The sequence below is a fragment of the Pelophylax lessonae genome (genome assembly GCF_965119305.1).
Source record: "Pelophylax lessonae genome assembly, chromosome: 4".
NCBI lineage: Eukaryota > Metazoa > Chordata > Amphibia > Anura > Ranidae > Pelophylax > Pelophylax lessonae.
In genome coordinates, this window is record NC_138771.1 from 608481973 (window position 1) to 608507140 (window position 25168).

At 43.6% G+C, this 25168-nt stretch overlaps 1 protein-coding gene across 1 annotated transcript in view; it reads right to left on the reverse strand.

Annotated features, from left to right (window-relative positions):
- The window catches only part of IL27RA (interleukin 27 receptor subunit alpha), a 97772-nt gene that overhangs the window by 47091 nt on the left and 25513 nt on the right, over positions 1–25168 (reverse strand). The window contains exons 4-6 of the mRNA XM_082255514.1: positions 24981–25132; positions 21478–21628; positions 15457–15524 (exon numbers count right to left, since the gene is read on the reverse strand). Coding sequence (XP_082111640.1) covers positions 15457–15524; positions 21478–21628; positions 24981–25132 — 371 coding nt within the window. The remainder of the gene's footprint in view (positions 1–15456; positions 15525–21477; positions 21629–24980; positions 25133–25168) is intronic.

The window sequence follows — 25168 nt, forward strand, 5'->3', positions numbered from 1 at the left end:
GGGTCAGCAAGCCTAGGCCGCCAGTTGCCGACCCACAATCTCGGAACCATAAGAGTGGATGGAGCTGGCGGGGAAGGAAGCAAACGGCTGCAAAGGGAGCAGGAGCTGCATAAGTTGATGCTTCCTCTATTGCGCCGTCTCCTGTCCCAGGTAAAGTGCATTTGGTATCACTCCACCTGGGACAGGAACCTTTCTAACAACCAGCAATGCCAGCAAAAACTGAAAGATAAAAAGTCAGTTTTTTTAAAACTAACAATATTTTTCACATTTTTTTATATGAAATTCTCAAAAGAAATTTAAAAATCTAAATTTTTTTAACATTTTAGGCCAATTTGTTTTCTGCTACATATTTTTGGTAAAAAAAAATCTCAATAAGCGTATTTTGATTGGTTTGGGCAAAAGTTATTGCGTTTACTAACTATAGGAAAGATTTATGTCATTTTTATTGTATTTTTTTTTAAAGAGTAATGGCCGCGATCTGCGATTTTTTTTGCGGGACTGCGACATTGTGGTGAACAGATCGGACCCCTGACTGACATTTTTGACACTTTTGGGGGTACTAGTGACATAACTACAGTAATCAGTGCTATAAATATGCACTGTTACTGTAAAAATGACACTGGCAGGGAAGGGGTTAACTTTATTGGTGATCAGTGGGTTAAATGTATCCCTAGGGGCGTGATTCTAACTGTGGGGGGGCGTGGCTTGTGATGTAACCACAGAGACATACGATCCTACATAGCGGTATCGCATAGCCTCTGTACTTACACCAGGGAGAATGACAGACGGCTGTGTTTACATTAGACGCCTGCCTTTCTCCCTCTCCTGCGGGAGATCGCGAGTGGCTGGCGGACATCGGAGCCGCCGGTCACACGTGCAGGGATGCCTGTGAACAAGCGGGGATGGGAGCGCGCCTCCGGCGGTGCGCGATCGCCCCCTACAGGCTCCTGGTAGTATTAAGTCGCTTTGTCCAGGAGCGGCTGACTGCCGCAGTAAATGTACTTGCGGAGGTCGGCAAGTGGTTAAACATCATAGTTTTTCAATGGGCATTTTTGAGCACTTAAAAAAAAGGGAGGGGGGAGTTGTACCTGCAGCTTTCCAGCAGTTAAAACTAGGTACGCACTATTTATTTTTATTTTTTTTTCGATCAAGCTGGGTTGAACGAAAAGAAACTGAGGAGCTCGAGAAGAGCTCGCTGTACTAACTATGCGATGTTAGTACAGTGATCTCAACGCTGAGCTATTGTGTTCTGACAGGGGGACTGCCCCCCCCCCCACCAGAACACACCAGTCAGCACTCTCAGCCATTGACTGAGAGCGCTGAACAGATGCCGATCGGCAAGTGTTTTTCAGTCATGGCCCTTTTGACAGATGCCGTTTGTTCGGCTGGCTTCTGTCGGACAGGCTGCGCTACACACGGGCCAAATGTCATCTGGTTTCTGTTGAACCGGCTGATACCGGGCGATATTTGGCCCGTGTGTACAGGGCGTTAGGTGCTCTGAGCCATAGACTTCTATTATAATCTGCGGGTTTGGTGCTGTATGTAGGAGTTTTGGTGCCTTTTTAGAAAGTGCACCACATCTACAAGATATAATAGAAGTCTATGGCAAAGCGTAGGTACCCAGCAGGAAAGCCACAGGTGCACTGCGCTGCACCCACGGTGCAGGTACTTTGCAGCACATCAGTGTGAAAACAGCCCTAGGCCCCTTTCACACAATCAGTCTGATCTGGTACGCATGTCTGTTTTATTTGTTTTTGTCATTGTGATTAAACAGTGGGTAAACATCCAACTGGGATTGGTTCTACAGAAAATGATGATCCTGATTGTTGTTAAAAATCATTATGCTATTCAAATTTAAAAATTTAATTTGCCCTGCAACTGGTTACCAAATCATCTAAAGTGGTTCTAAAGGCAGAAGGATTTTTATCCTCATGCAATCTATGCATTAAGATGAAAAACCTTCTCTGCCCCCCTAATACTTACCTGAGCCCATCTTGATTCAGCAATGTTGCACGAGAGACTCGGCTGTCTCTCCCTCCTGATTGGCTGAGACACATTGTGCCATTGGCCCCCGCTGCGGTCAAAGTCAGTGAGCCATTGAGGAGAGAGAAGGGGCAGGGCCGAACTGTGGCTCTGTGTCTGAATGAACACAAGGAGCTGCCACTTGGCTCAGGTGTTCTTGGCAGGAGGGAGGGGCCAAGAGAGCTGAAGAGGGATCTGAGAAGAGGAGGATATGGGCTGCTCTGTGCAAAACCACTGCACAGAGCAGGTAAGTATAACATGTTTGTTATTTTCAAAGAAAAAAAACTGAGACTTTAGTATCACTTTAAGGGGCCCTCACTCTTCAAAAGATTGAGCATTCCTGGGTTAAATGAAGATCGCTCATGTTTGACTGGACTGTCCAACCTTTTACCTGTTTACCTTTTTAAGCGTAGAACCCTCTAATGTGCTAGAATAGGTAATCTTAGGATTTTTGTAGTGTAGGTAAAATGTTTTGGCTTGGCTAGCAGCCAAGCCTGTGTTTTAATCTGGGTTGGGTGAGTGATCTAGGGAGGGCTAGTATGACTCAGCAGGCAGCATCTCTGGTACCTCCCCCTACTTCTGGAACTTGCTGGAAACTTCTACAAGAATGGGAGGGAGGTAGCTGCCTGAAGTATTCATGAGGGCCCTGACCAATCCCCAACAGATGGGTTGGCATTGGGCATGCCCCCTCAAATACTCAGGTTCAGTCCAGCTGGGCAGAAGAGTTCAGATGGAAGTTGGAGGTTGAGTGCTAGGAGACTGTTGGTTGGCCCTTGAGGGTAACTCCCTAGTTTTGAGGAGGGGGGTTACCTCAGGCCTGGGAGTTTGGGTGCAGGAGGGATCCTCTGATATCCCAGAGAGGTATCCTCTTCAGTGTAACGGGAGCAGGTGTAAAGACAGAAAGAGCCAGAGAGCATGTCTCGGAGATCTCCAGGGAGAAGACAGCCAGGTGGGCTGGTGAGTGATACAGTCGGGCCCCATTGTCAGATCACCTAACAGTGTGCCAGCTGGTCCTGGGAATTTTGTGCGGTGAGCAAGTGTTGTGCTGGAGGAGCTGAGGAGTGTGTATATAGACTATAGAGAAGAAGTTGTCCCTGAAGAGTTCTGCTAAAAACAAGTGGGCATCCCATAATACCCCTAGCCCGATCCAAGTTTATTCCCCTCAAAAAGACACAAAAAAACAAATCACTAGTTTCCTGACTGCAGTGCACTTGAAGATGCGGTGTGCCTGGCTGTGCAGGGTGGGGGATCCCTTTCTACTTGTGGCTCCTTAGGAGGTGCGCTACATCTGGGGGCCTCATCCGGGATATAGCAAATGGTAACCTGCACAGCCATTGTCCTAGCTACCAGAGATTTGTGGAACCAGGGAACTGTAACTGTGCCTTGCTCCCAAACCACCAGAGGGAGGGATTAAACCAGAGAAAGAGTTGTGTGCCCTGCCTGCTTGTAACTGTTGCTCTAAAAATTAAGTTGCCCCTAGCAACCAGCAGGAGCGGCTGTTGGCGCAACTTTTGCCCTGCTTACTCAGTTCCCAAACCGCGGCTGGGACAGACACTTGTGTGTAAAAGCCTGCTTTTTCAGTGAACTTTACCATGTGCGGTCACCCGTGGCAACCACAGCGGGCGATCGCGCCCATGGATTACAAAAAAAAAGCGATCTGCTTATGGCTAGGAAAGAGACTTTAGGCTTTGAAATCCTGCTAAAGACAGTAAAGTATGCACAAAGATCTCTGCCATTACTCATGGCAACCACAGTAAATGCCTGCTGCCACCTGCTCCCAGTTGCTCAGGCACAGTCTGTGCCGAGCGGCATGTCCAGACAAGTTCTGCAATTGCCAATATGTATGTCATCATGATCATCATTGTGCCTGCAATATTCAGAACAGTGAGCAAAGGGTTACAGCAGAGCGCGCTGAAAAAGGCCTGCTTATCAGCATTATGAGTGCCAGCCAGTCTGGAAGCTTGGGGATGGAGCCAAGCCCATGAAGAGATCCATCTTTCCCTGCTAGCAGCGAGAGAGAGGAGCAAGATGGCAGAGAGTGCACACGTGTACTTGGCTTTGACCTGGTTGCCTGATCTGCAGAAGTGGACACCGGTGTCCGGTTGGAGCATCGTTGGGGATTTGCCCTCAGCACGATCGAGGGGAGCGAGCAACTGTGCCTGCGGTGTCTTGCATGCAGAATACCAAGCACAAGGGTCTGTGCCTGGATCCGGTGCAGACACTCTGACAAACCGCTCACCAGGCTGACATCCAGCGAGCAGGAGCCACTGAGCTACAATGTCAGGACTGTGCACCTTACAGCTGCAAAAGTCCTGGAAGGCCGGTGGGGGCCTTGGATCATGCACTCAAGGCGGGGTCGAGCCTGAGGCTGGTAGCTCCCCTGCTAAGAACAGTGACACAGGGAAAGAAAGTTGGAGATCTGCCATGGCCTGCAGCCCAGTTGGGGACCTGGTAACTGTGAGTACTGCCCAGCAAGAACCAGATACTGTACCTAAAATGCCAGCTGTGCTTACATGTTCTGCTGACCCCACCTGGAGGGAGCCAGTGCAGGAGGATGATGTGCCCTCAGGTGAACCAGAGGGGGAAGTCTTTGACAGGGCCATAGACTGGGGGTCGCCCAGACTGCAGGCAGAATTCGGGCCCTAGGATGACGAGTTAAGGAATTGGTCATCACACAATAGCTCGGAGGAAGAATGGGAGTGAAGATACTCTCAGGAGAAGGAAGAAGTCCAGTCCAAATTCTTGATTGTGCCATCTGAAGGGATCGGAGAAACCACAAAGATCCCAGTTAGCGTCAGACAAACCTTCTTTAACAGACCCTCCACCACCCAGACCGGAGCAGCTGAATTCAAGCAGTAGGTAAGGAAGTCCCCCAATGCTTGTGTCCTTCCAGGAAATGGGAAGCCAAGAGAACTGCCCAGCTTTCCCAGGTTCCAGAGGAAGGTTTAGCGCAAAACATCTCTGGAGTGGGGTCTGGACTACCCCTATGTCCCTTCCGACATCATTGAGGAATTCCGGAAAGAGTGGGGGGGAGGACTTGGTGTGGGAGTACATGCACATCCCCAAGCCTCTACGGGTGCCAGATTGTGAGGAGACCTGGGCCCGGTTTCAGAACATTCATCAGGAATGTAAGCTGGGGAGGGCAGCCTACAAAGACAAAGTGGTGGTAATGAAAGTAGGACAGCCTGCCAGGAGCCACTCTATTACCGTCAGGAGAGCTGATGGCAGCATAAAAAGATTGCCCAATCTTGATTTCTACCTGTGAGGGACTGCTGGAGCTTACAGGTGGGAATCTTCACATGAACAGCTGGGGCAATTGCTGCCTGTGTCTTTTGTTGCTACGGACTAGGCCTGCCTGTAACCCTAATGGATGGATGAATTGTTTCCACTGAAGAACTTAGTCAGGTTTCGTGATAGGATTGTGTTCCTTTGTGTTTTTTTCTTTGTTTGCCGGTGTCGTTAACAGCTGTTTACCCTGCTCCAGATGGATTCAAGAATTCCAGCTTGCTGGGAGGGCTTTCTGGAGGTGCTCTCGCATAATACTGTATATTTATCATGCCTGTTGTGTTAGCTGCAGGAACCTGAAGCCAGGATGTAAATATTTTCAATATGTAATGTACATTGTTGAACGAGAACTTGCCTATTTTTGATACCTTTAATTTATTTTTTACCATAACCCCATTCTAGTTGCATTTCCTTTCCCCCTCCCACTGTATTTTTATGAGATGCCCTATTTTTGCTCCTGGGCTCAGGAGCCACTTTTGTTTTCCCAGCCGTGGGGACAGGCTGTTAGCTGGAGGGGGTGAGTGTAGCACCATCTAGTGTGCTAGAATAGACAATTTTAGGATTTTTGTAGTCTAGGTAAATTGTTTTGGCTTGGCTGGCAGCCAAGACTGTGTTTTAATGTGGGTCGGGTGAGTGATCCGGGAGGGCTGGTATGACTCAGCAGGCAGCATCTCTGGTACCACTCCCTTCTTCTGGAACTTGCTGAAAACTTCTAGAAAATTGGGAGGGAGGTTAGGAGGAGCTGCCTGGAATATTCATGAAGGCCCTGACCAATCCTCATGGGTTGGCAGGGGGAAGGCCCCTCAAATACTCAGGGTCAGTCCAGCTGGACAGGAGAGTTCAGGTGGAAGTTGGAGATGGAGTGCTAAAAGGCTGTCAGTAGGCCCATGAGGGTAACCCCCTAGTCTGGGGGCGGGGGGGGGGGGGAGCCCGCGGCCTAGGAGCGCGGATGCAAGTGTTATCTTCTGATATCCCAAGGAGGAATCCTGTCCAGTGGCATGGAAGCAGGTGTAAGGACAGCAGGAGCCAGACAGCATGTCCATGAAATCTCCAGGGAGAAGACAGCCAGGTGGGTTGGTGAGTGATACAGTTGGGGAGGACTGAGAGGCATACCTGAGAGGACTGGGTGAGAGCACTCTGAGATGAATGCAAAGTTAGTCTGGGAGGATTGTGGACAACAGTTGGTGCGACTATTTGCAAATAGAAGAAACACAAAATACTGTAACTGTCAATTTCCCTCGGTCTGGGGCTCCATGCAAGGTCTCACCTCGTGGAGTTTCAATAATCATGAAAATGGTAAGGAATCAGCCCAGAACTACAAGGAAGAATCTTGTCAATAATCTCAAGGCAGCTGGGACCATAGTCACCAAGAAAACAATTGGTAACACACTATGCCATGAAGGACTGAAATCCTGAAGTGTCTGCAAGGTCCCCCTGCTCAAGAAAGCACATGTACAGGCCCGCCTGAAGTTTGCTGATAAACATCTGAATGATTCAGAAGAGAACTGGGTGACAGTGTTGTGGTCAGATGAGACCAAACTCAAGCTCTTTGGCATCAACTCAACTTGCTGTTTGGAGGAGGAGGAATGCTGCCTATGACCCCAAGAACACCATCCCCACCGTCAAACATGAAGGTGGAAACATTATGCTTTGGTGGAATTTTTCTGCTAAGGGGACAGGACAAATTCACCACATCAAAGGGACGATGGACGGGGCCATGTACCGTCAAATCTTGGGTGAGAATCTCCTTCCCTCAGCAAGGGCATTGAAAACGGGTCATGGATGGGTATTCCAGCATGACAATGACCCAAAACACATGGCCAAGGCAACAAAGGAGTGGCTCAAGAAGAAGCACATTAAGGTCCTGGAGTGGCCTAGAAAATATGTAGAGGGAGCTGAAGGTTTGAGTTACCAAATGTCAGCCTCGAAACCTTAATGACTTAGAGAGGATCTGCAAAGAGGAGTGGGACAAAATCCCTCCTGAGATGTGTGCAAAACTGGTGGCCAACTACAAGAAACGTCTGACCTCTGTGATTGCCTACACAAGGGTTTTGCCCCCAAGTACTAAGCAAGGTTTTCCGAAGGGATCAAATATTTCACTCATTAAAATGCAAATCAGTTTATAACTTTTTTTAAATGCGTTTTTCTCGATTTTTATTGTCTCTCACTGTTAAAATAAACCTACCATTAAAATTATAGACTGATCATTTCTTTGTCAGTGGGCAAACGTACAAAATCAGCAGGGGATCAAATACTTTTTTCCCTCACTAGAAATCTAGGAGGCTGAAATATAGTTAAATCTGAACCTTTCCTGTAAAAGTCAAGCACAGCCCCACCCCTTACCATCCATCAAGCCTCTTTGTTGGTCCTTTAATAAGATGGGCAGCAATATTGGCCTACAGAGACATGTGGAAGGGGACAAAGAATCTCAATTACATAGGGAAAGCCAAGCTATGGATATGATTACAGATACCTGGATCTCCTGATCAACTCAACATAAAATTATTTCTGCTGGGGGGAGGAGCCTGGTCATGGCGCCAGATCTGAGTTCATGCTAGTGCCGACAAGGGAGCCACCCGAGAAATGATGGTGAACGCTCACAATCCTCCAGACCCCAGGAGAAGTTAGTCCGAGACGACACAACCCCATACCCGATCCCCTATGTGACCGTCTGCAACTCTGCTGAAGGACCCGGAGAGTCGGTTGATCCCTGCCGAGAGCAGGTTCCCCCGTAGAGCGGAGTCCGATGGAAGGAAGGACTGCTCCGGGGAAGTAGATCCCGTACGGCCACCAGGGTGCAGCAGCGTGTGAGCAGCAAGCTCGGACTGTCCGTACGAGCCAACCCCACTCGAGCCCGTCGGCAGAGAGAGATCCCCTATATGAAAACGGCGAGCCGTTCGAGACTGAGGGAGTAGCTGGACGGCATCGGCAACATTGCCCGGGAAAGAGAGGGGATAGGAGCAGCACCCACTACTTGAGAGCAGCGGGAGTCCGATTCCTCGAGAGGGGAGACGCTGCGGATGCCGTATACACGAACAGGCATACAGTGAAGGAGCCCTGACTTGTAAAAAAAAGGAGGCATCACGAGACTGGGTCACAAAGGAGTGGTGAGAGGGTGAAAGCCCCCCCAAATTATATATACTTTTTTTTTTTTTTTTTTTTTCCTCTTGTTCAATACACACTGTAAGCTCTGCTGAAAGTGATTGTTATCAAGGTTACCCATGGTGATAAGGTTTGACTGACTGTTTGTGATGGGATAACGACCAGGTAAATCCCTTGGGCCAACTGCCAGAGATAGGATATTGAAAGGCTCTACAGGTGGAGAAAGGATTCAACAAGCGAGCCATTTAACTCTCCATTAACTCTATTCTAAACATATACTGAAAAATAAGGTGGAGAGAGAAGGGGAGGCTGGGGGTAGAATGTAACTATGTTATGAAAGGAACTCCTGTGGCCCCTATGATGTTCCCTGCTCAGGGATAGAGCATCTCCCCCGGGGGAGAAAGGAGTAAATAAGCAAGCTTCCCAATTATCTATTTTACCGTAAGGGACTACTATCAAGATAATCCCAGGTGGGAAGGTACTAAGAGACGGTAATATGGAGTGATAGTAAACACCCCTGGCCTTTCCGGATCGGAAGCTTAAAAAAGGGGATACCCCACAGATTCCTAGAGAAAGAAAGGAAAGGACTTAAGATCTAGCGGGCCTAGGAGATATACCCCAATGAGGAGATCTTTCAAAAAAGGTTTATGTGATAGACCACTCTGGAAAAATTCTTCAGAAACTTTAGGCTCTAATAAATAAATACAAGATCACGGAACCTCCCCCCTGAACCATTAAGTTAGTCAACTAAAAAGGGAATTACAGAGAGGATTCTCGGCCACTACCTAAAACACTTCTCCACGGGAGGCCTCTAATATATACATCTGGGGTAGAGGTCCTTACAATACAAGTTAAGAGTTTTCTATAAATAATATATGAGAGCGGTGTGAAGTATAAATACTGTGCAACCTGGGTCGCTTAGGAAAGGCTGGAGGTAAGCACATCTGGATAGTTAGGTCAAAAGTAAGGGGACTCGTGTGACAGTAAGACACTGCCTTTAATAAAGAAAGAAAAGGGGACCTGAAAGGTGCATTGGGCCAGAATACCCACCCGGGAAAAATACGTACTTCTTTACCATCTGCTCAGCGCCCCGAAGTAAGCACAGAAAGAGGGCATCATGTCAAAAATAAAGAATAAACAGACAAGAGAGGGGACGGAGAAACCCGCTAAAATTACAGCAAGCCCGGGGACTATCAGAAAGTCTATGACTCAGGATGGGAGGGGGCAAAATGAAGTAGCGGAAAATCAACCAGTGGTAAAACCAAAACAAAATAATGAGGGGAATAAGAAGACTAAAGGTACAAAAAACCTGGAGCCTCCGGTAGAGGAGACTATAGATTCATCTAGGGAGAGTACACAAATTATGGGTGACTGCGAATCAGGAAGGGAAGAAGATCTGAGGAGAAGAGATCAGCCACCTACAAAATCTGAAATGATGGAAATGTTCTCCAATTTGGAGAGGTCAATCAAATCTGAAATGTCAAACCTATATAGGGACCTAGGACATACCCTGATAAGAGTGGAAGAAACAGAAATGAAGATCAACACTCATGGGAAAAAATTAAAAAAACTAAAAGATCAAATGAAGAGAATGCAGTTTGACCAGAGGAATATGGCTTACAAGATGGAAGATCAAGAGAATAGAAATAGAAGGAAGAATTTGCGGATTAGGGGGCTACCGGAAAAGGGCAGAGAAGAAAAACTAGAGGAAATGCTGGAAAGTATCTTCAATCCTCTTTTAGGGAAAGAAAATACTGATAAAATAGAATTTGAAAGAGTCCACAGAATACGGAAACCTCTGAATGCTCCAAAAGATAAACCTAGAGATGTAATAGCGAGATTTCATAAATATGATGTAAGAGCTCAAATCTGGGAAAAGATGAGGGACAGACCAATAATGAGATATGAAGATGAAGCGATACAAGTATTCCCAGACCTATCTCAGGATACAATAAATAGAAAACGCACTTTAAAACCAGTGGTAGAGGCATTAAAGAAACAAAATATTCAGTACTTTTGGAGTCATCCGCCAGGTCTGGGAGCACGAAAGGATGGAAGGACGGCCCTACTGAGGTTCCCAGAAGAGACCTTGACCTTTTGCGAGGCTATGAAATTACCAGTAATGGAGATTCCGGGATGGACACATCAAGACCCCCTGGAGGAGGACTCTGAAAATGAAAACGAGTGGCAGGAAGAGATAAGGAAAAAGAAAAGGAGTAAAGAGAAGAATTAAAGACTGATGCTCGGACTGGGGAAAAGGCGGTTTGACTGGGGGGAGGGGGGGGGAGGGAGATGTTGGAGGGAGGGGAGGAGGATAGGGAGCATTATATAAAGAGTCTAAATAGGGTGGCACTAAGGAGGCACTAGGGTGAATCTCAACCTTCACCCCAAGGACAGGGAGGAAGGGAATGATTGGCGAGCAGGAGCAGAGCTCAACCCCCGGGAAATGTCGATGGAAAGGAGGGTGGATAAATCGACTAGCCTAGTAATGGGGCAAGTGGTAACTAGGCGCCCAAGGAGGCAAGTTTTGCCTGGGGGAGGGGGGAGGAGGGAGGGGGGATGGGGGGTGGGCTGGGAGGGAAGGGGGGAGGTTAGAAGTAGGAAAAAATAAAAAATAAAAATATCCCGAATATCCTATTCATATGAAAGACAAAAACCCACATATAAGAGGGAGAGCCCGAACCGTAGAGAATACCAGCCAAACAAACCCAGAGGGGAGGAAAAGATAAAGAGAAGGAGTAAAACTAAAATATGGGAAAATAGGAACAACAAGATAAAGGGATGGAAGAGGTAAACTTTCTATCTTATAATGTACGGGGAATGAATTCCCCGGTTAAGAGACAGAGAATTATGAGAGAAATTAAATATCTGAACGCAGATGTAATATTCCTACAGGAGACACATATTACGCACTCTACAAATATTAGGTTTTATTCACATAAACACCCTACATGGTACTATGCGGACTCATTTAAGAAAAAATCTAGAGGAGTAGCAATTGGGTTTGCCAGAGGGACGAGATTCGTACTGGAGGAGAGGCTGGTGGACCCGGAGGGAAGGTTTCTCTTCCTGAAAGGAAAGTTAAATGACGAGGAGGTCACATTAGCAAACCTATACAGCCCTAACGAGGGACAAGGGCCCTTCCTGGGTAGAACCTTGGGGAAATTAATAAACTTTAAGAAAGGAGGGGTGGTCTTAGCAGGAGATCTCAACCTGAGCCTCGATCCAAAGATAGATAATACAGCGAGGCACCAAAGAATCTCGACTCACCAGAATAAAGAGATTAAGAGAAAATTATACCAAAATCAATTGGCAGATATATGGAGAATCCTCCACCCAAAAGAAAGAGACTATACCTATTATTCAAATGTACACGGGACATATTCAAGAATTGATTACTTCTTGGTAGAACACCGCTGGATAGAAAAAGTTACAGAGGCGAAGGTTGGGATAAGAACCTGGTCAGACCACTCCCCCATTATATTAAAAATGAAATTGGGTAAAAAACAACCCAGAATGAATGCATGGAAAATCAACGAAGAATTAATTAAGGATAAAATATGGGGGAAGGAAATTGAGAAAGAACTAGAATTCTATTTCCAAAATAACGACATAGAGGAGACACCTAAAAACATCATTTGGGAGGCACACAAAGCCTATATGCGGGGCATATTAATATCAAAAGGGGTACAAAGGAAGAGAGAGAGAATTAAAAACAAAGATAGATTGATGAGTGAGGTGTACGACTTAGAACAAAAACAAAAAAAAATAAAAACAAACAAGGTTGATCTTAACCCCCTACTGGAGAGGAAAAAAGATGAACTAAAAGAACTATTAGAACAGGAAATCAGACAAGATTTTAATAGGGTGGCAAGAGAGAAATATGTGGAAGGAAATAAAATAGGAAAAAATTTGGCAAGAATTACTAAGAAAAAAAAAAAGCAAGTAATTATATTGACAAAATTAAGAATAAAGACGGGGAACTAGTCCATTCAGTTACTGAAATAGCACGGGAGTTTCAAAGATACTACAGTAACCTGTATGCAGTAAAAGGGGAGAGAAAACAAGAGGATAGTTCGGATAGAGAAGGAAAGATCAAAACATATTTGGAAAAAGCAAAAATGCAGAAAATTGATGAGGAAAAATTAATATTACTAGAGGCCCCAATTACAAGTCAGGAGATATTTAGAGCTATAAAAGAAACCACCGTGGGTAAAAGCCCAGGACCCGATGGGTTTACCATCGGGTACTATAAACAATTTAAAGATCTTCTTATCCCAAGGCTTGAAAAATATATGAATGGACTAGGTACCAAATTTAATATGAGTAAGGAAGCCCTACTAGCCTCAATTACAGTTATACCCAAAGAAGAAAAAGATCAAACGTTATGTTCTAGCTATAGACCGATATCTCTTTTGAACGCAGATACCAAATTATTCACAAAAATACTGGCAATGAGAATGAAAAGGTTAATGAAAGAGTGGATCCATAGTGATCAGGTAGGCTTTATACCAAGCAGACAAGGTAGAGATAACGGCATTAGAACAATCTTGCTGATGAACCAAATGCTCAAAAATAAAACCCCAAATGTGATTCTGTCGATCGATGCTCAGAAAGCATTTGACAGGGTCGATTGGGAATTTTTGTTTAGAACACTAGAGGAGCTAGGATTGGGGCCGAGGATGATGGCTTGGATCAGGACATTATACAACCAACCCACCGCAAGAATAAGAATTAATGGGATATTATCCGACCCTTTTGAGATGCACAACGGAACGAGACAGGGGTGCCCCCTGTCTCCAATGTTGTTTGTGATCTCGCTAGAACCACTATTAGCAACAATAAGGGGAAGCATAGACATCAAAGGGATAAAAGTGGGGAAAGAGGAACATAAGGTAGCTGCGTTTGCAGACGACCTGTTGTTCTATGTATCCAACCCTAGAATCTCCTTGCCAAATTTAATAAAAAACCTAAAACAATATGGAGAACTCTCAAATTTTAAAATCAACCAAACAAAATCAGAGATTCTAAGCATTAAGATGAGTACACAGGAGAGGAATAGGCTAGAAAGTGAGTTCCCCTTTCTATGGAGAAAAGAAGATTTAAAATACCTAGGAATTAAACTAACCCCTCATCCCGAAAAGCTATATAAGATAAATTTCCTGCCCTTATTAAACGAAATCAAAACAGAAATAAATAGACTAACACCGAGAGCCATATCATGGATGGGAAGAGTTAATATCATAAAGATGGTAATTTTACCTAAAATATCTTATAAATTCCAGATGATACCAATACAGATCCCACGGGTATTTTTTAAAACATTAAAAGCACTCATAACCAAGTTTGTGTGGAAAAATAAAAAACCAAGGATTAAGTACACGACATTAAGTAAAAGTAAGAGAGAGGGGGGGTTAGCACTTCCGGATTTTAAAAAATATTACCAGGCATCAATTCTCACACGGGTGTTGGAATGGGGAAAAAATGAGAGTGAAAAAAATTGGGTTAAAATTGAAAACACAATGAGTGACACTGATTTAGGGAAAATGATTTGGATCCCAGCAAAATATAGAAAGTTAAATAGTAATACACACGACATCACACGACAGGCATTGAAAATTTGGGACATAATATACACTAGAGAAAAATGGAAATATAACTCACCACTAACCCCACTCCAAGGCACAAAATTTTTTGCACCAGGGGTCGGTAAGGAATATGGAAAATGGATGGGAGAGGGGGATGTAAGGTTAAAGGATATTATGAAACAAGGAAAAATTATTACATTTGCAGATTTGAAAAAAAGGGGGGACTGGAACCTCACGGAATGGAGGTACTGCCAGCTGAAACACTTCGTTAATTCCCTACCTCAGCCGATTAGAGAGGCAAATGAATTATTGCCATTTGAACAGATATGTATATCGGAGAAAATACGAAATAGTATTTCAAATGTGTATAAAATCCTTAATGAAGGTGAAGAGCTGGCATTGCCTCCATTTGCGGAAAAGTGGGAAATGGATTTAGGAGCTCATAGTCAAGGTTTCCAATGGGAAAAAAGTCTGAAACTGGTTCATAGCTCCGCAATAGACATGAGTATGGCAGAAACTAATTATAAACTGGTCTCCCGATGGTATAATACCCCAGATAAAGTGGGGAAATACCATGGGGAGAACTCAAAATATTGCTGGAGGGGATGCCAGGAGACGGGTACAATATCCCACATCTGGTGGGAATGCCCAAAAATCAGAAAATATTGGCAGGAAGTTTTAGATGCAATTAAAAAAATCACCAACATAAACATCGAAGAAGACCCTTGGGTTTGTTTATTTCATGGGACTAAGATGTCGATAAAACATTATAAAAAATCCTTGATTCCACATCTGTTAAACGCTGCAAAAAGTTTAATCCCCCTAAGGTGGAACGAGAAGGAACCTCCATCATTTAAAGAGTGGCTACTACGAGTGGAGAAAACGAGACAGTTGGAAGCTTTAAGGGTGTGGGGAGAAGAACAATATGAGAATAGGATAGAGATTTGGGAGACATGGCAAAAGTTTAAAGAAAATAGGGATTGTCGGTAGTGGTGAGACAGAGAGGAGATAGGGATGGGGAAAATAGGAGGGAGGGAGAATGGGGAGTTCTATGGGGAAAAACTGCATACTTTTTTTGGATGAAGAATGTAATGAATTGTACTACAATCTCTTTTTATCATGTGTATTTGAAAATCTTTAATAAAGAAATATAAAAAAAAAAAAAAAAAAAAATTATTTCTGCTAACAACATTTTTCACCATATGCATAGTTTAAATTGCCCAGGTATATGATAGTTTTACCATAGGCAGATGCTATTTTACATATCTACCTATATGCAATCCTGGCAGAACAAGAATCTATTACTAGAACTGGAAATTATCTTAATATCAGCCAAATTGTAATTGATGGTTTTATGACATGAGGAATTTTAGACCTCCTACCCATTATTATTCCTGTTCATCCCTAGGTCTACCTCTGGTTCTTGTGATGGACCTGCAAACTTCCTAAGCAGTCTTACCTTCCATGTCACATGCAGAGAGTCTTCATACACAAAACTCCTCCAAACATCCGGTGCCCCATCAGGAACTATAGGGGAAAACAAGTGAATCCATAAATTGTAAATAAAACAATAATAAAAAACAATCTAAAAGATCTGAACCATTGGCGTGCGCGCAGGATATGTCGGCTATGCCTGGGCACACCCTAATGCGATTCCGGCTGTGCCTGGGCACACATCACAGTGCGTTGCAGATTCCCTCTGCTGATATTTCACCAAAGCCCCTCAACAAGGCTCCTAAAAAAAATTGTAAAAAAGTAGTATTGTAAAAATATAATATTGTATAAAATAATTTAAAAAAAAATTGTAAAAAATAATTTAATAAAATAAAATGATAAAGATAAAAAAGAACTGGCACCCTCCATTGCCCTACTGACACCAATCTCTGCCCTGATGCTGTCCACTGCTCTACTGACGCTGCCCTCTGCTCTACTGACACCATCCACTGCTCTACTGATAGTAGAGGAAAACCCTAGAGGGAGGCTAAAGGGGCACGCTGAGGGACACAAGAGGTAGAAATGAAAAGAGACGGTAATGGGAGAAGAGGACAGGAGAAAAGGTCATAAACAGACTGGAGGACACAAAAAGTGAAGATGGGAGAGGAAAATCGGAGGGATAGTAATGAACAGACTTGGAGGACACAAAAAGATGGAGATGGTATGAACGATCGGAGGAAAGATAATGAACAGACTGGAGGACACAAAAAGATGGAGATGGTAAGAACGATCGGAGGAAAGATAATGAACAGACTGGAGGACACAAAAAGGTGGAGATGGTAATGTAATAGAGTTGATGACACAATAGGTGGAGATAGAAGATGGGTATAGGAGAGACTAATGGAACAGACTTAGGATGCATACAGTGAAGATGGGAGAGGAGAACCAGAGGAAGGATAATGAACAGACTGGAGGACACAAAAAGTGGAGATGGGAGAGGAGGACCTGAGGAGGGATAATGAACAGAGAGGGGGAAACAAAAAGGTGTAGATGGTAAGGAGGATCGGAGGAAAGATAATGAACAGACTGGAGGACACAAAAAGGTGGAGATGGTAATGTGATAGAGTTGAGGACACAAGAGGTGGAGATCGAAGATGAGTATAGGAGAGACTAATGGAACAGACTTAAGATGCATAAAGTGAAGATGGGAGAGGAGAACCAGAGGAAGGATAATGAACAGACTGGAGGACACAAAAAGGTGGAGATGGTAATGGGATAGAGTTGAGGACACAAGAGGTGGACATAGAAGATGAGTATAGGAGAGACTAATGGAACAGACTTAGGATGCATAAAGTGAAGATGGGAGAGGAGAACCAGAGGAAGGATAATGAACAGACTGGAGGACACAAAAAGTGGAGATGGGAGAGGAGGACTGGAGGAGGGATAATGAACAGACTGGGGGAAACAAAAAGGTGTAGATGGTAAGGAGGATCGGAGGAAAGATAATGAACAGACTGGAGGACACAAAAAGGTGGAGATAGTAATGTGATAGAGTTGAGGACACAAGAGGTGGAGATCGAAGATGAGTATAGGAAAGACTAATGGAACAGGCTGGAGGACACAAAAAGGGTGGAGATATTTTTGGAAAAAAAAAAAAAGAGTGGAGATGGGAGAGGAGGACTGGAGGAAGGATAATGAACAGACTGGAGGACACAAAAAAAGTGGAGATGGGAGAGGACTGGAGGACCGGAGGGAAGATAAGAGAATAGAGTAGAGGACAAAAGAAGAGAAGGAAGATCAGTACAGAAGAGACTAATGGGACAGACTGAGGGGCACAAGAGGTGGAGATGGGAGAGAAGGACAAGAGATGGAACCGTTGTGGACACAAGAGGTGGGGAAGGGAGGACAGGACAGGAGACAGGGTAATGGAACAAACCAAGGGATACAAGAGATGGAGATGAGCAAGGAGGACAGCAGAAAGGGTAATGGGATAGGACACAGGCGATTAAAATGTGGAGGATAGGAGAGGAGGTAACAGAATAGAGTGGAAAACACAAGAGATAGAAATTAGGGAGGTAGACAGGACAGAGGGTAACAGGATAGAGTAAACAATGTACAAAGAAATAGGGATAATGAGGAGCACAGGAGAGAGGGTAATGGGAACATGTGTAGGACAAAATAAATTGAGATTAGGGAGGAGGAAAGGAGAAAGGGTAATGGTATAGGTTGGCAAACACAAGACACCAAGATGTGGAGAAGAGCAGGAAAAAGGTAATACGATAGAGAGGAGGATACAAGAGATGTGTTGGAGGAAAAATGAAAAATTAAACAAATACTGAATGCAAAGTATAGTGATCCAGAAGAGCAAGAGATAGGGTAACAGAAGATAGTTGTAGGAGAGAGGAGGTCAGGTGAGGCAGTAGAGCACATTGATGTACATGGTAAGAGAACAACCTGGAGAACAAAAGTGGATGTGTAGAGAGTGAGAGAAGCACACAAGGTGTATTAACAGCATCTGGATGAAGGTGAAGGAGGTTAGCAAGGGCCACGTCTGTCACAGGCCCTGTACCACATGTACCCCTGAAAGCACCAATCCAAAAAATACATCTTATTTTCTAACTGTGAGTATAAACAAGACAAATCCATTATATCTGCAGTTGTGTTGGACCTCTATTTTTATACATATCTATAAAATTACATAAACCCTCCTATAAGTGCCCATTCACACTACCGCGACTTGTCAGGCTACTGGTCAGCCTGACAAGTCACGGTCCATGCAGTGCTACCGGAACCATTCTAATAGGAGCGACTTAAGTCGCTCCGACTTAAAAAGTAGTTCCTGTACTACTTTGGGGCGACATCGGAGTGACTTGCATTGACATTCATTATATGAAGTCCATGCAAGTCACGCCGAAGTCGCGGTGCACGCTACTTCCCAGGTCGCCCCCGAAGTCGTGCCGTGGTAGTGTGAGCCGACACTAACACAAACTAATGAGCTTGATGTGTCTAACAAAGACAACACAGTAACAAAATTGTTTTCAAGATACAAAAACATTCTTCACATGACTGGGCTATTAATATTCCTGGCTATACTCTCTTTCAGAAAGACAGGGTAAAACGGAGGGGTGGTAGTGTCTGTCTCTATGTTAGAAGTGATCTCAAAGTAAGGAGAGTGTGATGAGCCTGAAGCAGTATGGGTGGAAATGTACAGGGGTGTAAAACAAAACTTATCATTGGAGTTTGTTATAGACCTCCCAGTATAATAAGGTGGAGACCCAGCTCCTTGAACAGATAGAACGGGCTGCAAGGGCTGGGACAGTGATATTAATGAGGGATTTTAACTATCCAGACATTGACTGGAGTAATGGCACTGCTGGAACAGTTAAAGGGCAGAAATGTATAAACCTATTACAAGACTATTTTATGGTACAGTTTATTGAGGCCCAGACTAGAAATGATGCTTTGTTGGACCTGGTAATCTCAAACCGTGCAGAGCTTATTACCAATGTTCATATAAAAGAACATCTGGGTAGCAGTGACCATAATATGATTTCATTTAATGTTACCTGTAAGCAACAAACGCATACAGGGAATTAAAAAACACTTAACTTTAAGAGAGAACATTTTCCAAGGATGAGGGCTGCTCTCCAAGATTTAGACTGGGGGGGAATATTGGCATCGATGAACACAGAACAAAAATGGGAATTCTTCAAAAAGACTGTATGCGAACTCACTGCAAAGTATATTCCCATGGGAAATAAATTTAAAAGGCTAAAAATAAATGTGTCTCACGGCCAAAGTTAAAAAAGCTATAAATAATAAGAAAAGAGCTTTTAAAAAATATATAAATGAAGAAACACTATCATTGTTTAATTGTTATAAAGAATATAACAGAATATGTAAAAAGGAAAACAAAGACACAAAAATTCAAAATGAACGACAGATTGCGAAAGATAGTAGGACAAACCCCAAAAAATTCTTCAAATATATTAATAGTATAAAGGTCAGGTCAGAGCATGTAGGCCCTTTACAAAATAATCTGGAGTGGGTGACTGGGGACAAAGAGAAAGCAAATGTATTATATACTTTCTTCAGCTCTGTGTATATAAAGTAGCATGGGGGAGCTCATGACCATAATGAGGAGGGTATTGACACAGCCCCAAATGATCCACAATGGCTCAAAAGTGATATGGTCCAGAAATATTTAGACAGAATAAAGGTGGATAAAGCACCTGGACCAGATGGCATCCACCCACGCATCCTAAAAGAATTGAGCGCTGTAATTTCTAAGCCTTTGTTTTTAATTTTAGGGACTCGACTAAAACGACTGGAATAATACCACTGGATTGGCGTAGGGCCAATGTGGTGCCTATATTTAAAAAGGGATCAAAGTCTTTGCCAAGTAACTATAGACCTGTTAGTTTAACTTCTATAGTCGGGAAGATACTGGAGAGTTTAATAAAAGACCACATAGAGGAGTTCTTGCTAGAAAAAAATATTTTAAGCAACAGACAGCATGGATTCATGAAAGACAGAAGTTGTCAAACAAACCGGATTTCTTTTATGAGGAGGTAAGAAAAACCTTGGACAGAGGGGTGGCTGTGGACGTAGTATACTTGGATTTTGCAAAAGCGTTTGACACAGTTCCCCACACACGGCTAATGTGTAATGTAAAGTTTGGAAAGATCAGTCTATATATGGATAGAAAAATGGCTAAAAGATAGAATTCAGAGAGTATCGGTTAATGATTCTTACTCTGAATGGTCTAAGGTTATCAGTGGTGTACCCCAAGGTTCAATGTTGAAACCATTACTTTTTAATATCTTTATAAATGATATAGGGACTGGGATTAAAAGTACCATTTCAGTCTTTGCAGATGACACCAAGCTTTGCAGTGGAATAACTTCCTTACAGGATGTCTCCAACTTACAAGCTGACCTCAATGCACTGTTTCATTGGGCAACTGCGTGGCAAATGAGGTTTTGATAAATGTAAAGTTATGCACTTGGGGGCTAAGAATATGTATGCATCATACATACAGGGGGAGTATAAGTGGGGTAATCCATAGGGGGAGAAGGATCTGGGTGTCCTGGTAGATCCTAAGCTTAATAATAGCATGCAATGCCAAGCTGCGGTTTCCAAAGCAAGCAAAGGCCTTTCTTGTATTCAAAGAGGCATGGACTCCAGAGAGAGAGAGATATAATTTCGCCCCTGTACAAATCATTAGTAAGACCTCATCTGGAATATGCAGTTCAGTTTTGGGCACCAGTTCCCAAAAAGGATATTGGGGAACTGGAGAAAGTGCAGAGAAGGACAACCAAACTGATAAGAGGCACGGAGGAGCTCAGCTATGAGGAAAGATTACAGGAACTGAATTTATTCTCTCTTAAGAAGAAGAGATTAAGGGGGGATAGGATCAACATGTATAAATACACAAGGAGTCCAATTAGTGAACTTGGTGTTCAGTTATTCACTTTAAGGTCATCACGGAGGATAAGGGGGCACTCTTTACGTCCAGAGGTGGTTCTGGCCAGCTCAGTAGATTGCTTTAAAAAAGGCCTAGATTCTTTCCTAGGTGTACCTAATATGACTGGGTACTAAAATTTATAGGTAAAGTTGATCCAGGGAATATCCGATTGCCTCTCGGGAGATCAGGAAGGAATATTTTCCCCTGCTGTAGCAAATTGGTTCATGCTTTGCTGGGGTTTTTTCTTTCCTCTGGATCAACTGCGGGTATAGGATTGTGTATATGGGATTTTATGGTTGTGTTTTCTTTACTGTTTTCTGTTTTTTATTGGTTGAGCCAGATGGACTTGTGTCTTTTTTCAACCTGACTAACTATGTAACTATGTAAAAACACATTTTCCAAATTAAATCTCAGTGACTGCATATCCAGTGCATTACACGGTGTAGAAAATACATGCCAATAAGTTGGAAAACTGCAATGAGAGAATGCCATCAGGCACACTGCATGTTGTGTAAAAACGCAGAGGTCTGAACTGCTAGGATGGTCTTAACTCTTAAGTGGTCAATCCAACTTCTTTACCTTCTTCTGGAGTGGTGAACACATAACTTTCACTCCACAGACTTATTTTCTGCTGCCCATCTGGAATGCGTCGGATCTGAAATTCATAGTCCGTGTACGGCTCTGGGTCCGCCATCTGATAGGAATTGGATTCCAGGTCCTCTCTGTCCACCTAAACATTGTTAGGAGAGATGGCTTAAAATCAGAACAATGTTCTGCATATTGTAATAATGTGCAATAAAAACCTCATACAAAAGGGGCCCTGCTATATGAAAACTCAATATACACTATACAACCAAAGGTTTGCGGCCTTTAGACCATCACATCTATATAGAAGCCTGTTGGATATCCCATTCCACAATCATGGGCAATAGTATGGAGCTGGTCACACCTTTACCACTATAAAAGCCTCCACTGCTCTGGGAAGGCTTTCCACAAGAGTTTGTAGTGTGTCTGTGCAAATGTTTTCCCCATGTAGCCAAAAGAGCATTTGTGGGGTCAGGTGCTGATGTTGAATGATAAGACCTGGGCTCAAAAAAAGCATTTCAACTCATCCCGAAGGGGCTCAGTAGAGTTGGAGTTACCCTTGAGTTTCTCCACACCAAGCTCATTACACCATCTCCTCAAGCAGGGTACACACTAGTAGAAAATCTGCCGAAAATTCCCGCCCGATGTGAAATCGTCCGATTTTCGCCTAGTGTGTACACAACTGTCAGCAGCCGATCCCGACATTTTCAACGAAAAAAAAACGGAGGGACAAACACCAAAAATTTTTGGCCGTCTTCAGCACGACCAATTTTCGTTTAATGTGTACACAGTACGTCCGGGAAAAATCGGCTACGAAAGACCGCGCATGATCGGAAGTTCCTGACGACCCGGAAGTTTATCAGAAAAAAATGGATAATTCGTATCTATCTTCATTGTACTTGACTTTGTATGCCTATAGCAATTCATAGTTCTATTACATGTCTATCTCCATCTTCCAAGATCGTTGTATAACGAAAAAGGTGATAAATCTCGAAGATTCTGAAAAAATCCGAGGCGCAGTTTCACGAATGATCCGAGAACAAAAGCCACGTCACATCCGGAAGAAGAAAGGCGTGGCCACGGGGGGTCACACGTATACGTATTTACATCACACTCTACGAACAAAACGTCAACAAAAAAAAACATAAATCGGACGAGAAATTTCGTGAACATTATGCAATGTCAACTAAAAACGGTTGTGAACGCGAGCATGAGAGAGAAAAATCGGAGGATATTTTGTCCGATTTTCGTCAAGTGTGTACGGCCCTTTACTGTATGGAGTTGGCTTTGTACACAATAGCACAATCATATCTGATCAGAAAAGGCCCTTTCATAAACTGTTACCACAAGGTTGGAAGCACACAGTTGTCTAAAATGTTGTTGTATGCTGTAGCATTAGCATTTTCCTTCACTGAAAACACTTTAACTTAATATAGAAAAAGGAGAGGGACCTTAGCCTGTGCCACATCCGGGTAAGTACTAAAGTGTAGACTTTGCAGGACCCACGTCCTGCTAATGGTGGATTTTAAAGGCACTCACATGGAACGGTATGTAGATTAAAAAATAATTTATTGAATATAGTATAAAAAAACATATTAGGTGCCATAATGGCTAAAAAAAACATAATATGTCTTTTTATACTATATTCAATAAATTATTTTTTAATCTACATACCGTTCCATGTGAGTGCCTTTAAAATCCACCATTAGCAGGATGTGGGTCCTGCAAAGTCTACACTTTAGTACTTACCCGGATGTGGCACAGGCTAAGGCATAAAGCATGTATAGGTTAACCTCACTTCAGCCTAATAGTTTGGAAGGGCGTTTAAATACTTTTGGCCATATTGCTTCGATGACATTTGACAGCATGAAGGCAGGTTACTTACGATTTGTTAGCTAAGTAGTTGGCTGGCCCAGGCTGAGAAAAGGGTTAATGTGCTGCACTTCTGTTCCCGGGCTTTTTGGACCCAGCCTATCCCTGTAATAGAAATAAGGGGGAAGGCCGGGTTCCGGAGAAACTTTACATAACAATAAGGCAATAGTTGCAATGGAACATCCCTAGCTAACTCTACTAGGCTGCTCAGGCATACCTCAGCAAGGTAGTAGTCCATAACTGGTGTTCCCCAAAAGCTTAGCAAGTCTCTGGCCTTCCAGTATCCCCTGAGGGACTTCAAAATGCAGCAGTCCTTCTCAGGTGTTTTATAGCAGCCTTGGCATCTTTCTGAGGGGGCCGAAGCTCCGGAACCTGACCTTCCCACTTATTTAAATAACAAACCATAGGCAACCTGCCTACAAGCATGCAAACATTCAGGATCACTAGTTTTATATCTAGACCATGGGTGTCCAACCTTTTGGCTTCTCTGGGCCACATTGAGTGTAGAGAAATGTTCTTGGGCCGCATATAAAATATATACTATTAGTTAAGTTATATAAGTAATAAAATGCCGCCGCGCCCTTACTGTGCTGCCGCCCCCCCCCCCCTCCAGCACTAATTTAACACAACTAGTGGATGATCCCCTCCGAGGCACCCCCTGTGGCCTTTCCCCCGACTCGACTTGCTTCCTCCCCAGCAAAAAAAAAAATAAAAAATTGTCAGGGGGCAGTGGGCCGCATTGCCTGCGGTCCCGGGCCGCACGCGGCCCCCAGGCCACAGGTTGGACATGCCTGATCTAGACCATATCTGTAAAAAATATCCTTCTATATGGGACTCTTCACACCTATGGGCATATTTTGTTCACACAAGGGCATGCATTGTTTGCCGTGCTGCCATGCATTTCATTGCCCATTCATTTTAAAAGGAGTCTTCAATTTGGGTCTGGGGCAAAAAAAAAAAACTCCATCTCACTTGCTGAGGGGCAGGTGCATTTGTTTCATTTCTGTATGTCCATTGGAAGCCAATGAAAATGAATGGCAACCTACTACAACAGGCTGTGATGCCACACATTAAAGAGTAACTTCAGTTTTGCTGAGAAAAAAAATACACTCACTGGGTGATCTGTGCACATGTCAAGTATTTTAACAAACTTTGTTGCAGATTCCTACTTTTTGTTATTCAGAAGAAATAGACGATTGTTTGTCTGTGTCCATTTGCAAAGTGAATTGCAAGTGATTTTTTATTATCAATCGGCTGCTGCACTTGCAGTGCTCCAATGAGGTAAGTGGCAGGATCTGCATCCCTTTAGACGTGATTTACCCTTTGGGAGTAATGTCACATTGCCTTCTAATAAAGACTACAAGTGGCTGTGCCAACACACATTACTCCAGCATGGTCTACTAATGTCACTATCAGACAACCTCAATGCACCCTTTAAATTTCTAGCAAAGAAAAAAATCTGATTTTAACGTATGTACAAAAAATTTTAAAAAAATCCCCCCCGTAGACAAGTGGTTAAATAGTTGTAGCTAAATAAGAGCAATATATTGTTGCAAACCTGAACCACGATTCAATATTTGTTCAGCTTCCCGTCTCAAAAATTGTCAGCTTTGCCATACACTTACCAGAATCCAGTCACTGGCTCCCAGGGTGCGATACCTCAATTCTACCCCTATAGGGTGGGGGTAATCTATTATGTGATTCCATGTAATGTCCACAACCAGTGTGTCATCTTCTTCATAGGTAGCTGAATCGAGGATTGGAGCCCCAATGAACACTGACAAATAAAGAGGGACTGTTAAAGGGTTGGTAC